This window comes from Miscanthus floridulus, chromosome 16 (assembly GCF_019320115.1).
Source record: "Miscanthus floridulus cultivar M001 chromosome 16, ASM1932011v1, whole genome shotgun sequence".
NCBI lineage: Eukaryota > Viridiplantae > Streptophyta > Magnoliopsida > Poales > Poaceae > Miscanthus > Miscanthus floridulus.
In genome coordinates this window covers 73,465,611-73,480,440 of record NC_089595.1, presented here as the reverse complement: position 1 = coordinate 73,480,440, position 14,830 = coordinate 73,465,611, and the positions used below count along the sequence as shown (strand labels likewise).

Sequence of the window (14,830 nt, the reverse complement as noted above, 5' to 3'; positions counted from 1 at the left end):
GGCAGCAAGCTTTCCACGAGCGCATAGATGGCGTCCACGCTCCAGTCATTGGTGTACCCTCTACAGATAGCAGCAAAAGTCTAGGCCTAGGCATCTTCTAGTGGTAGGCACCAAGTACCGCAACAAGTTCATAAGTTCATGAGCATCATCCAAGAGCATTTACTGCCACCAGGCATAACCACCACCGCAAGGGCCTCGCCTGGTTCTACTCCCTTGACTTTGGCGAGCGCAACGGGTACCTCAAGGGCGTCACACCCATAGATGCTCAGCAGAAGAACATGGAGCTCTAGACTTTCCCATACAGATAGGGCACCTCTTGGATAGGGATGTTGCCTACCGTAGTATGGCCTCCACGGCTAGAGGATGTCTCTGACATCTCATCAAACTTTATGAACTAACCGACCTAAGTAGTTGCAAGGACGAAACCTTCCACCGGCGTGGTCCCGAGCGGCTTCCCCTTCGACAAAGCTCACCCGGTGAAGATTCGCTAGAAAAAGTCCACATGTGGCTCCATCCCGAAGAAGGCCTCATAGACGGTGACGAAGCCAGTGACATACAACACCCTAGTCGGATTGAGGTGCTACAGCTCTAGGCCCCACTCATCAAGGAGCCTGCGTAGGATCTAGTGCGCCACTTCCTTCGGTGGAAGTTGCCCCTTCTTGGCGAAGGCAGCCAGCACCACCTCAGATGGCCTCCAACTCGACATTGTGCTCTGGAGTCATGAATGGATCTGTGACTTCTCCCTCTCATTTACCCCCTCTCTCATAAAAGAACCGCCACGGCACACAAACGCTCTTGGCGAGAAGGAAGAAGGAGGAGAGGCGGCAGATGGGGAATAGGCGAAGGAATGGGACGAAAACCCCATCCCGTCCCCTATTTAAGGAGGAGGCACAACAGTTTGGAAAATGCGAGGGATTGGGGCGAAAAACCCTTTCCCTTCCCCCATTCAATGCGGATGGGAAACGACGGGACACACCCTGACTGATGGGACGCACCCTGCCCGATGAAATAGCGCCTGGTCAGACGGGACGTGGCCTAGGTATAGACCGCCACTACCACACACCGAGTGCGAGAAACAAGGCGCAACTACATGCAAGCGGCCCTCCACCTTCCTAGGTGGGACTTGGAAAGGCCCAACAATGGGATCTACACCTAGGAGAGACCAACAGGCTTCTAGAGTCGATCAGACAGCTCAAACGAACACTAAGAGACAGGTAAGGAGCAGAGAGATGCCCCATGTGGGCCATGCCAGCTTCGTCATGAACGACGAGCGTAGATCCTGGTCAGACATATCCGATAGGAGCTCCTCAAACCCCGTCACTCGAGTCATCAAGTTAACATTACCAAACCCCCACTATTTCTTTATATGATCATTCATTCATCTACTATCATTCATACATTCATGCACACATTCATATTCATTCATCCCATACATCCGAAGCATCACATATTCAGTTAAATGCATCACAACGCTCCGTGTTGCGTCACGAAGCGGCAGTTGCCTCATTCAACATGAGCAACGACCGACCGGGGTTCGAAGGTCAACCCAAGAAGGGCTCGAGGCCACCTCGCGTCAAACAGAGCCAGGGGTGAAAACATAGATGAACCCTGAGCAGCCCTCGCCTAGTCTACTCCAAAGCAAACAAGGTCATCTCAACCTTCTCATTCGATCCTAACCTCAAGCCATGCCATAGAATCTCTATTAAGGGGAGGCCACCAGGCCACCCGGGTCGGTCTTCGAAATGACCCAGGCATCTACCGGGACACGGGTTAAGGAGCAGTGGAATGCCACATGAGGGCTATGCCAACCCCATAACGAATGATGGACCTAGATTTCACTTGACTGTGCTCATTAGTGAGCTCACCGAGCACGTCACTCGAGCCATCGAGGCAAGCGACGTTAGCTTAGCCCCTCCGGTTGCAAAAACCACAGATGGGGTAACACATAAAACTCAACCAACCCCTTCCAAGCCCAATGGGGCTCAGGATGCCCAACACCTCACCCACCTCCACTGCGCCCGACGCTTGGGTCCCCGAGTCCGTCTCGCCCGATCCCTTGGCTACGCCTGACGCCTGGATCTGCGACTCTGTCTCGCCCGATCCCTCGCCTACCTCAGCTATGCCCAACGCCTAGGTCCATGAGTCTGTCTCGCTCGATCCCTTGGCTGCACCCGACGCCTAGATCCATGACTCTATCTCGCTTTATCCCTCGCCTACCTCGGCTACGCCTGATGCCTAGGTCCACGAGTTCGTCTCACTTGATACCTTGGCTACGTCCGATGTCTGGATCCACGGCTCCATCTCACCCGATCCCTCACCTGCCTCGGCTGTGTTCGACGCTTGGGTCCGTGAGTCTATCTCACCCGATCCCTTGGCCACGCCCGCCGCCTGGATCCATGAGTTCGTCTTGCTCGATCTGTCGCCTACGTCGGCTACGCCCGACGCCTAGGTCCGTGATTCCATCTCGCCTGATCCTTTGCTGTGCCCAATGCCAAGATCCACGAGACCGTCTCACCCTATCCCTCGCTTACCTCGGCTACGCCTGACGCCTAGGTCCGCAAGTCCATCTTGCTCGATCCCTTGGCTATGCTCGACGCCTGGATCCATGACTCTGTCTCGCCCAATCCCTCGCCTACCTTGGCTATGCCATATGCCTGGGTTCATGAGTCTATCTCACCCGATACCTCGGCTGTGCCCAACGCCAGGGTCCACGAGTCCGTCTCGCCTGATTCGTTGGCTGTGCTCGACGTCTGGATCCATGACTCCATCTCGTCCAATCCCTCTCATGCCTCGGATGCGCCTGATGCCTAGGTCAGTGAGTCCGTCTCGCCCGATCCCTTGGTTGCACCCGACGCCTGTATCCATGACTCCATCTCGCTCAATCCCTCGCTTGCCTTGGCTGCGCCCGATGCCTAGGTCCGCGAGTACATCTTGCCTGATCCATTGGCTGCGCCCGATGCCTAGGTCACCCGATCCCTGAATCTATGACTCTGACTCGCCCGAACCCTCGACCATGACCAAAACACCTAGGATCACGCTCCTAGAAACAATGGGTCACAAACTAGAGAAAGAGACCGCGCCCACCAAGGTGCACACACACACGCCCACTGACAAAACCCCTTAGGCGATTATGCCCGAATCACCGAGGGACTTGGGGACTACACCTATGAATGCGCTCACGCGCACCCACTGTCAAAAACAAAAAATTCCCCCACTGGCGACACAAAAACCCCCCAGACGATTCTACCAAATCGCCCGAGGGCTCGAGGCCTACACCCGTGGGTGCGCTCGCGTGCACCCATTGTCAAGACCAAAAATCCCCCAGACGATTCAACTTGAATCACTCGGGGGCTCGTGTCGGGTTCATAAACCCGGGGTCCCTCATGGACCGGCTTCCCAGCAAAAGATCAGCCCAGCAGACGATATTGTGAACGACGCGCAACTCCTGGGCCGGTCCAAATACCTAAACAATAGGACATATCAAAAGGGTGCCCTACAACCTTCTAGGCATGTCAGAACCCAAGCAGTGTTGTGGGCGCCGACATTTTGCCCTATAGTGTTATGGGCGCGTCATCAATCCCCATACTAGGCAAACACGGTAAAACCCCCCACATGCATCTGACAAAAATAGTATTGTGGGAAACAAGGCTTAGTAGCATACAAACTCTCCCTCTCTCACTTGTAAGGCCATCTGCTTCATCTATAAAAGGGGATGCGCTTTCTCCCAATAAGGGATGATTCGATCGATCCAACGACAACTCCTTGACGATCAATCTCATAGATACACAGAGCATATGCTCGAATACTTAGCGCACGTAGGAGCTCCCGTCACTCTCGGTCCTTTAGCCCGGAGTCCGACTGGGCCTCTTGCACCCCCTATCTTTCTCCCTCTCGTTTGTAACCCCACAATAAACTTCGAGCACCTGGGCTCAGGAATAAAGTCACCGACCGACTCAAACTGGACGCATGGCATGTTGCCTGAACTAGTATAAACCCTATGTCATTGAGTGCTAGGCCACATCTAATCACAACGTACGGCAAAACTACAAATATTTATGTGTCGGTCACTTTCTGCACTGACACACTATATTACAGGACAGAGGAAGTAAAGTAGTACTTACTCCTCTGTCCCTGAACAAGGTCATGTATGAATCCACACCTTTGGAATTTAGACATCTAAATTTTAGAGATAGAGTCTCCAAATAGGTGGTTTAAAGTTAGCTCTAAACTTTAGTCCACCTCATATTAAAGGGTTAGATTTCAAAACTGAGCTAAAGTGTAACACCCCTGGTGTTACGAGCTTGCTTACCACCGAGATTTAGGTCCGAGAGGGATTAGCCTAACAAGTTTTTGGGTTTTAAAAATTTATAACGCACGTGAGATGATAAGTGAATCCTATGTGACTCACTTTTACGGACTCAAATAAATGTCCAGGTTAACTTACTTGATGCATAAAAGTGGTAATGAAAATCCTAACGAGAAAATGGGATAAGTCGTTTTAATTGTTTGGCACGAAAAACAATTTATATAAACAAAAATAAAATATAACTTGTGTGTACTACTTAAGTAAAGATGATGAGCAAGTGGTGTAGTTGAAGATGCAACTTTAAATTGTGAAAATAAATATTGTTAACTAGTGTTCTTGGGAGCTCAAAAATCAAATTTGAAGTTAAGATAAGCTCTTTTCGTTAAGTCGGCAAACACTTGAACTATTGTTTAAAATGTCATTTTTGGTGAATTATATTAAGCAAAGTAGTTAAAAAGTGTTGAAGTATTTCGTTCCTATGGTCTAGTATGAAGTATGGGCTATCACATGTAGTATTTCTTGGTTGAAGTTACTAAGGTATGGACCTCTTAAAAATTGTGGCAACAAGTTTTCATGGATGTTATGTCCAAATTGAACCCTTGTCTTTTCTAAGTCAGAAAAGAGTGTTGGACAATGCTATTTTGGCGTTTAAATTCTAACTAAAATGTTTAAACACAAGCTGCATGCTTTGGTATTGTTGATTGCATCAAAGTGACTACTTAAGCATGGTATAGGTGGTTGTTGTGTTGGGTGTCACGTTGCTCTCGTAAAAATTGCCCAAATTTCGTTGAAACGCGATAGATTATGTCATGGGCGGTCCGTTCATGAACCAGCGCTTAGCGCAACGAGTTCATGTTGGCATCCTTCCAGTTCCCTCTCTGGTCGCTCTATGGGAGCGCGGTTTGCTTTGCTACCTAGGTGATAGTATCGGCCCTAGGTTGGTAACTTTGATTGGACCTCCACTGAGCTGGGTTTGAAGTTTGGCGCGCTCCAAAAATCGTGCAAGCACATGGCTTGGCCTTTTGGGCCAAGGGACGTGGTCACGACGTCTAGTGTCGCACCGTCGAGGGCTACATGCACTGCTGCCAGCCGCTGCTACCACGTGCTGCGCCGCACATTGGCTGGCATACCCTGTGGCCATGATTGCTATCCCATTGGCTAGCCATGTGGCATCGGCTGCCCGCCGAGCTAGGCGTGGCTGTAGCCGCTCTCTGCCGTGCGCAGGATGCTGCCGACCATGGCGCTATCCGAGCGCACATGCAGGGTTGTGCCTTGTCCTCTTGTCATTTTGGTTACTACAGTGCTCGCCCTCTATCACTCAACCCACCTACCCCAGCTCTGTTTTCGGCGTCGTGGCGTGACTTGCCACATCGCGAGGTCGCGCTGCCGCGCACACATGGCCACATAGGCACCACCCGAGCATTTAACAATGTGACCTTTGCCCTCGCTCGTGCGGTCATATTCTCGCGCTACCGTGCCCCATCGGGTCGTGGCCGGGCCACCTCTACCGAGGCCGCTTTCCCACGACGTGGCGGTGGTAGTGCACCGCTCTCCCTTCCCCTTTCTTAATCACCAGTCCGAGGCTTCCTAGTTCAATTACTCGCATCAGCGAGTAGCAAAGGAGATTAGCTAGGTGCCCCATTCACACTGAGTCCAGTCGTTGTCTGTCGTGGTCGAATTTGGTTTCTACCCGCCATCGGTCAAGTGCACCGCGAAATCGGTAGGTCAGGAGGTAAGGCATGTAGGAGTGGTAGCAGCTTAATTGTTCGTAACCCTGAGCTTGCCTTGACTTCCTCCATCCGGTGCTCGCGCTATTTTGCCTAGGGTGCTCGTCATCGGTGGGGTGACGCGCCAGTGTCCATCGCAGAGCGCCGCCGCCCCGCTCGGTCCTATGTGGCCAGCACTGTTCGGACTGCCTCTAACCAAACCGTCACCACGGGCAAGCTCGCTGTAAGCTTCTCTTGCTCACTCGCTGGCATATATATATGAGAAAATTCCTTATTTGACACTGAAAAAACTTGTTGTTCCCAATTTAACACCTAAAGTTGAAATGTTCCTTATCCGACCTCGGCTGAAATTTACGTTCCCAGAATGGCACTACTGTCAGAATGGCCATGTAACGGTGTTAACTGAGACGCAAAAAGATGATTTTGCCCCTCCTTCAGCTTTTTAGTCCGGACACCTTCTCTCTTGTATAGGAATTATTGTTGGCCGGCACGGAGGTGTTTTAACGCCATCTTTTTTTTAATTTAACATGGTTGCTGTTCCTAGAGTACAAAAATGATTTGGTGTTTTTTTTTGACAATTTTTGCAGCATTTTTAGGCCATTTGTGCACCTTTTTTTTGGACAATTTCTGCACCAATTATTTGGACAGAGTGCATAGATAAATTTTTGCAGCAATTATTTGCACCATGATAATAAGGCAAACAAAGTTGAAAGAACATCCACAATAACATGAGATCAACATTCAGATTCACAAACCATCCGGGTTCACATCCAAACAACATAAATATGAGGTTCATATGCACGGTTCTCTTCACATAAATATTGAGACATACAGGTTCACATCCAAACCAAAAGACATGGCATTTCAGCTTCTCAGATTCACAAACTCAGTCTTCTTTTACTCCTTGTGCTCATTGCAGGACTTGCGGGCTGAACCATTTTGCTCCTTGTGCCCATTGCAGGGCTATCAAGTACCAACTTCTTTTTTGGAGTCTTTTTAGAAATTACCTTCTTCATTTTGCCCTTCCCCTTCTTAACACCTTCAGGTTCGCCAATTGAAAGTCCCTCGGGCTGATTGGAGCCACTTCGTGACCTATACATGTTCATGTATATCAACAATTATTTAAAGAACATATGTAAAAGTGCTATGCAAAAGAAGTCCAGACTTATTACAGCTACCTTTTGGAGCCTGCAGAGTTCGAGTTACCAAGTTTTCCCTTTTTGTTACTTGAAATTTCCATGCTTTGGCTACTAAAAATCAGAATTAGTATATTATACTTAGAGTTCAACATGAGCTTTCAGATTTAGAAGTACCTTTTTGAAGCTTCAGAACACAAGTCAGCATGTTTTCTCTTTTTAGTAGTTGTAGCCTCCAAATTTTGACTACAGAAGTGTGAAGGACTATAATGAGTCACCATGCGATGCAATATAAATTCAGAACAATGAGAGATGAGGAAACCTTGGTGGAAAGGACATAGAAGCTGCTGGAGCTTCATCTTCCAATGCCATAATGGAACTTTGATCAGATACAATTGCATTTTTTCTCTTTTTTGGTGGTCCTCTACATAAGAAATTACAAATTAAACATTTATTGATTGTACAAACTATGCATGAATGGAACATGAAACATTGGCACGTACCTCACAGCTTTCATTGCTTCTATGTCTTCTTTGCTTCCCTTTTTGCAGTTGTGCCAATGGTGGCCATAGTCTTTACATATAGGGCATTGGTGCTGCCCTTTCTTCCTTTTATTGTCACTACAGCCTTTGTGCCTCTCAGTTTTAGGCCTACCAGCAACAGCTTTCAGCAGTGGTGGATGCATGAAAAATTCATGCTCAGATTTAGGCCATTGAGACTTGTCAGGCAAAGCAGGGATTAGTGCACTATAAGCTGCTCTAAACTTCTCAATGGAGTAGTACAAATCAACATGTTTCTCAATAGGTTCATTAGTAAGTGAGGTAATAAATGCTAGTGCATGTTTGCAAGGAATGCCAGATACATCCCATTGTCTACAAGAACATGTCCTGTCAACCAAATTCACCACAAACCGAAAGCCACTACCACCAAATGCTGTCACTTCAGCCACATCTTCTGAGCACTCTGATACTTGCAAGGTCAATTCTCTGCTTTTCTCATTCAACATCTTAATTATGTGAGGCAAAATCAAGCCATCTAATTTCTTCCCAATTTTCCTTCTTTGGTTCCACTTCACCATAAGTAATTGTCTAAGCTTGTCCATGAAATCATCGAGATTCATAGCCTTAAGGTCCTTAATCCAATTGTTGAAGGACTCAGCCAAGTTGTTGGTCACATAGTCAACTTTACAAATGGTTCTGAATTGACTTCTTGTCCACAACTTCTTGTGACACTTTCTTAGGTAATTTGTTGCAGCAGGCTTTGCTTTCTCCATTTTAGTCCAATGTTTCTCAAACAAGTATGTGTTCCATGAGTAAGCTGCTGCCCAAAGGTGGTCATCAAAAACCTTCCCATGATACTTCTTCTTGAAATTGCTAACCAAGTGGAACATGCACTCCCTATGCTCTGCTTGAGGGAACACTTCAGCAACCCCTGCCATCACTGCCTGCCCTGCATCTGTGCTTATTGCTAATCCCCTTGGTGACCCAATAGCCTCCCTGAGCTTACTCATGAACCAGATCCAATTTTCATTAGTTTCTGAATCAAAAACACCAACACAAACTGGATACAACCAATTGTGGCCATCAACTGCATTAGCACTTGCCAATTGCCCCTTGAACCTGCCTGTCAAGAACGTACTGTCCACTGCCAAGTAAGGTCTGCAACCATTAAGAAAGCCATCTATGCAAGGTTTCAATGCAAAGAAGAATCTCCTAAATCTGATTTTCTCATTTATTGTGTAGTGATCAATGATTACTAAGCTACCAGGGCAAGAGTTCTCCACTTGTGCCTTGAACCTAAACAATTTGTTGAAGCTGCTGTCCCAATCACCATATAATTGTTGCAATGCTAACTTCTGGCCATAATATACTCTCTTGTAGTGAATATGCACTTTGTGATGTTCCTTAATCTTCTTTTGCAGTTCTCTTGCTCCTAAAGTAGCATCTTCTATTAAAAAGTCCTTCACCTTCTTGCATACCCAATGTTTAGTTCCATTCTTCACCTTCTTTTTCCTTCTAGTGCTAGAGCAATCATGCTTAAAGTTGTTCTTCTTGACCTACAAAACAGCAGCATACATTATTAGTTAGACACACATAGCAAGTATATAATGGACAAAATGAAGAATAATGAGAATAACATAATGAGATCTCCAATACTTACCACTACAGTCACTTTGTCTACTGTTGTAGAAGCATGTATTTTCCATGGACAGTTATCCAAGACCTTCCTTGAACAGTAACCCCTAAACCTCTGCTTTGAACTCTTCTCTGTGGCGAATTCAAATTCATGTTTGATTGCATGCTGACAAAGAGCCAACTTGAACTCGGCCATATTAGGATAAGTAGAGCCTGGTTCCATAGGAGGATCTTCTTCATCATAATCAACAATTGGGTGATGATTTACTTCTTCATATCCCTGCTCAGGCTCTACTTCAACCTCTGAGTCATCCTCCAAATCAATGTCACACTGTAAGTCAGATTCCGAGTCATCCTCGAAATCATCTTCATCCTTAGCCACAACCTTTTCCTTCCCTCTATCAGAACACCCAACCACACTTAGAGCATTGATAGGTTCATTTTGCATGTAAATTGTCTCCTCATCAACACCGACATGTTCATTCATTGGATTTGGATTTCTTAGATAATCATCATCAGCTTGGACCCTGTTGCTGTCAGGTTGCTCTTCCCCATCAAAATCCCATTCAGTGATAGGCTCAAATGTTTCAGAGGGATCACAATAAATAATAAACATGTCTACAACCTTCTCCTTATTGTGCATATCAAACATGTACATCAAATCTTGGTCTGAATTTACTTTTGGAAAAGTTTTCAGAACATGATCATAGTACTGAATATGAGCAACTTCCAAATAACCTGGTGGATACTTGTCTACAATTGACTCAATGAAATCCATATAATTTGACAAGTCCGAATCGACAACCATATCAAAACTAAAACATTTGACATCCTTTCTAGCCTTTTTGCGATTGCCAAGCAATTTGATTTTCAGCAAATAACTGGTATTTGTATCCAGCCTGATATTTCACAACAATAGCAGCATGCATCAGATTTCAACTATCTATGTACAGGCGGTCTGTGTACTCCTAAACTGCTAATTGGATGGAACTCATGCAAGGACAAGGGACCTACTAATACATGGGCAACATTCCGTGTCTTTTTTAGAAATATCAGCATATGTGCACGACATTTCCTTATAAATCAATCTCTTTTAAACCAGCTAAATAATTTTTCATATGAAAATTACTTCACTTATAGTCAGACTGTGCAAGCAAATCTTAGCAATTGAATGGTAAAATACATGCAAGGCTATGACATTTGATCGAGCACCTTGTACGCATAGCAGATACTACTACAGGAGAAGGAAGCTAAGCTGCATCCGCTGACATGCTCAACATCTTCGGCAAGCAGTGCACAAGAAGATGGAAGGCAACGAACTCACCCTGTACAGCCGGCCGCAGTGCAGGCCGCCCCACCCGTGGCCGTGCTGGCGTCGCGCGGGGAGCCTGCCCCGGCCCTGCTAACGGCGGCGCCCGCCCTGGCCGTGCTGGGCTCGCGTAGGGAGCCCGCCCCGGCCTCGCATGCGGCTCCAGCCCCGCCCGTGTCGGCCTCTGATGCTCCGCCGCCGCCGTCGTCCATCCAATGCGGACGAAGCCAAACCCGATGAGATTTGAAGCCCTATCCCCTTTTCTTCTCTCTTTCTGTGTGAGCCAGGGGCATATTAGTCTTTTAACAGTTGGCCCTACACGTCAGTTAACCATACAGTAGGTCCAAAGTGACGGTAGTGTCATTTTGGGAACATAAATTTCAGCCGAGGTCGGATAAGGAACATTTCAACTTTGGGTGTTAAATTAGGAACAACAAGTTTTTTTAGTGTCAAATAAGGAATTTTCTCTATATATATCCTTATCCTATGAGTCCTACTAGTATGTTAGGATCATATAGATTGCTATGTTATAGGATCCAGTAGAAGTCGAGTGATTACCTGTCACTCGCGAGAGATAGAAAATATATTATTGTTGTTATTATATTACTATCACATGGAATATATATGAAGGATAATTGGAGACCGGGCGGAATGGTACTTTGGATCTAGACTTGGTTAGGCATTCGAGCGAGGCTCGAATTACATTTGCTCCGCCTATGTCGGTTGAGGACCGTCTATTGCTGTGGATGGTAGTTAGGTCATAGACTTATTATCCTGAGCACATACTTACTTATGGGAGCGAAAATGCTTGTTACGCTCCTATCATGGGTTCCAGCTCTTTCTGGACCAACTGATTGGAGGTGGGGAAAGGTGGAGGTCTAAGTACCACGTTGAGACCGGGTCTCAAGTGTGGGGGCCTAGAGTCCAAGTTTGGACGGGGACCTAGACCCCTCGATAGGAGTGGAATGGGTTGGTCTTATTTGTGCTTGGGGTACAAGTAAGGCATGTGTTTTAGGGTACCTAGCTGGGATACATTGATTCACGAATCACCGTTTCTGTGGGACGGTATGACTTGGCTATAGTCTAGCACTATAGTAAGAACTGGAACTATGAAAGATGGTAAAATGGTTCTGATTGCTCACCACCTGCTTGAAAGTAGCATAGGTGCTTACGTAGAATGATTAGTTAATGAACTAATAATGACTGCTGATAAAATTGAATATAAGGACGCACGTTTAGTAATGCTTCCTGCAGATGCAATAACCCACAAGCCAGATAGCCTTTCATATCCTTGGAGTCTTTTATTTTCCTCCTGTGGGGTAAGTCTTGCTGCGTACAATCGAGTACTCAGGGTTTTATTCCCCCTGTTGTAGGTGATCGGAGGATACTTAGAGCTGACTCTTGTGTGTGGAAATCTTCTAGTGGGCTCAGAGAGGTTTCCTTTCATGCTACGACCATAGTGTTTATTTATAACCCTCACTAAAGGTTTTTATAAGAAAAGATGTAAAATCTGCTAGCATCTCTTGTATAAAAAATACTCCACCATGTCATTAAATTAATCTTTGCTTCCTCTATAACTCTAATAACATTGTTATATTCCGCTGTTATAATCAATTGAGGTAATATTCTATTACTGTAATAAAGTGATATAAGAAATGGGTTAAGAATGTTGTAAGCTTTATTCTCTGATTTATGATCCTGATAGAAAAATGTGGATTTTTGAGTTCTCCCTTGGGGTGTGCTCGACAGAACTACGTAGTTTAGTATCCTCTCTTGAGTACTTAGTGTCTAATGGAAGACAAGTACTCCTGGGAGGCATTAGATTAGGCGGTTCTACCACATAAAGTGCTCTAAAGTTTAGAGGAGAGGATCCAAATAGGCCCTGAATAGATTTCTAGCCCAAGAATTTGTCTACAGATAAATCAATCTCTAGAAGATTTTGAATGGTCTAACATGAAAGGATCAAGATGCTTAAGAGGGAGGGTGAATTGGACTAATTCTAAATTTTTGCAATAATTAAGCCCTACACTTAGCCTATTTTACCCTCTTGTGCCTAGAAGTGTTTCTATTGTTCTACCGCATAAAAGTTTTGCACACTAGGTTCTAATCCTACTCTAGCATGGCAATTCTAAGAATGTAAAGACATGAATTGAATTGCTCAAATGTAGATGCTCAAGATAAAGAGAAGGAGAGGATCATGGCGATATTTTTCTGAGGTATTAGAGAGTCGCCACTCCCCTCTAGTCCTCGTTGGAGCACCCCACGCAAGGGTGTAGCTCCCCCTTGATTCGCACAAGGATCAAGTGCTCCCTACGGGCTGATTCTTCGACACTTCGTTGCGGTGAATCTCCCACAACCGCTCCCACCATGACTTGGGTCATTCACAAGCTCCTCCAGATGATCACCAAGCTTTCAATCACCACCGAGCCATCTCGGTGATGTCAATCACTAAGAGTAACAAGCACCAACTCTCACTTGACCCAATCAAGCCTAATGAGAAGAGTGGATACACACTTGCTACTCTCTATGCACTAATGAGGTCCTTAATCTTGGATTAGCAAATCTTAATCACCCCACTAGGCTCTTGCTCTCCTTGCACACCAAATGGTTTCCTTAGCTAAATAAATGGGCAAGAGAGCTAAGTTGGACGAGTAAGAGAAGTATTTATACTTCCCCTTTCAAAACATGACTGTTACTGTCTAACTCAGCAAAACACGAGGTGACCGGACGTGCAAGTCCTCATGACCAGACACGCAAGTCAGTACACCACAACTGCAATTAGCCGACCTTGTCAGAGAGAGCCGTTGGAGTGACCTAACGTTGACCAGCGTCCGGGACGCGTTCAGTCAGGAATTTTGGTCTCTGGACCCTCTCTGATGTCGACCTGACGCTGCAAGCTCAGAGTCCAGTCGTTTATTGTCCAGCATCAGATCCTCCCTGACAGCGAGGCCCCACTGCTACAGATATGACTAGAGGCGCGTCCGGTTCTAATCACTGTGCAGCGTCCGGTCGCTCCTCGGCTTCTGCTGCACGCGCTGATCACTGACCGGATGCAACACCAGTGAGTCCGGTCATCACCAAACCAGCGTCCGACCAATATTTTGACTCTCCATTCACTTCCAATTCAAAATCCTTTGTGAATAAGGTTGACTCCACTTGATCTTTGGGCTATTCCTGAGCTACCTAGTGCTAAGTTTGATAAGTGTGCACCACACCTAACCCATTAGACCCACCTATGTCAAGCTACTAGTTCATACCCCCCTTAATAGTATGGTCAAAGGAAAAACAAAGTCCTAAACTACTCTAAGTGTCTCTCCAACATCAAATGACACTTAGAACTAGTCCGTCTTTAACCCTGTCATCTATCCTTTGAAAACCGAAACGATTTTCTTCGATAGGGGTATGAAAACCATAATTGCCTAAACGATCATCATTACCATGACCTAACTCAAATTGCCTCTGCAAAACACACGTTAGTCACAATAATCTTGTGTCATCATTAATCACCAAAACCCAACTAGGGCCCTAATGCTTTCACACCAGTCCATTTATTTTTTTAAGTATCCTCGCATTTACTGCACCCCTCCCATCTCAGTGTTGAGTTTCTGTAGTTGGATATGTGCAGTAAATGCTATAATTAGTGTGCTATTGGAACAACCGTCGATCAGTGTACAACTAACCTAGTTAATGAAGGGCAATATGGTCTTTTCTTTTTTCATACTAATATGTTATAAATTTAATAGGAATCTGTTGAGGGACAGAGGGAGTATACCTTAACAAAATGAACAAATATTGCAGAAACTAAAATGTAACATGGTCATGGAAAGATGTCAACATGTTTTCATACGAAAAAAAAATAAAATGTCAATATTTATTTTGAATAACAAAAGCTTACCAGTATCTTCAATAATGAAATACCAAATTTTAGGCCCTATCTCAGGCTTTAGCCCGTGCAGGCTGGCATTACTAGACCTGGGTTGGCCCTGGTGCTTTTGGACCAGGCTGTTTCAGGCTCAGGCCCATCCCGAAGCCCCACTAGGCCTGGTGTGAGAACTGAGAGGCTGTAATAATTAACAATCATAATTAATCTAGAATCTCGACAACCACTTCTCACACCGTATGGTATTGACTTTGACCGGTTGGAACTACACGGATTAATTAGCTGCAGACAGCGGGGAGGAAAGGAGGCTCAAGGGGGAACTCCAATTAGCACCCGA

The 14,830-nt window shown here is 45.8% G+C and overlaps 1 protein-coding gene across 2 annotated transcripts; it reads right to left on the bottom strand.

Moving 5' to 3' along the window:
- Nucleotides 1-6,781: 6,781 nt before the first annotated feature.
- On the bottom strand, nt 6,782-11,055 carry LOC136513901 (uncharacterized). Of its 2 annotated transcripts, none has more exons than XM_066507883.1 (7): nt 10,629-11,055; nt 9,330-10,203; nt 7,673-9,225; nt 7,492-7,593; nt 7,347-7,415; nt 7,212-7,283; nt 6,782-7,125 (listed from the first exon to the last, which is right to left on the bottom strand). In XM_066507883.1, the coding sequence occupies exons 1-7, from the start codon at nt 10,823-10,825 to the stop codon at nt 6,912-6,914; spliced, it is 3,081 nt and encodes a 1,026-aa protein (XP_066363980.1). In that variant the 5' UTR covers nt 10,826-11,055; the 3' UTR covers nt 6,782-6,911. The 2 variants fall into 2 exon arrangements, with proteins under 2 accessions (XP_066363980.1, XP_066363981.1); XM_066507884.1 differs by having other exon boundaries at nt 7,212-7,280.
- Between the last annotated feature and the right edge of the window lie 3,775 nt (nt 11,056-14,830).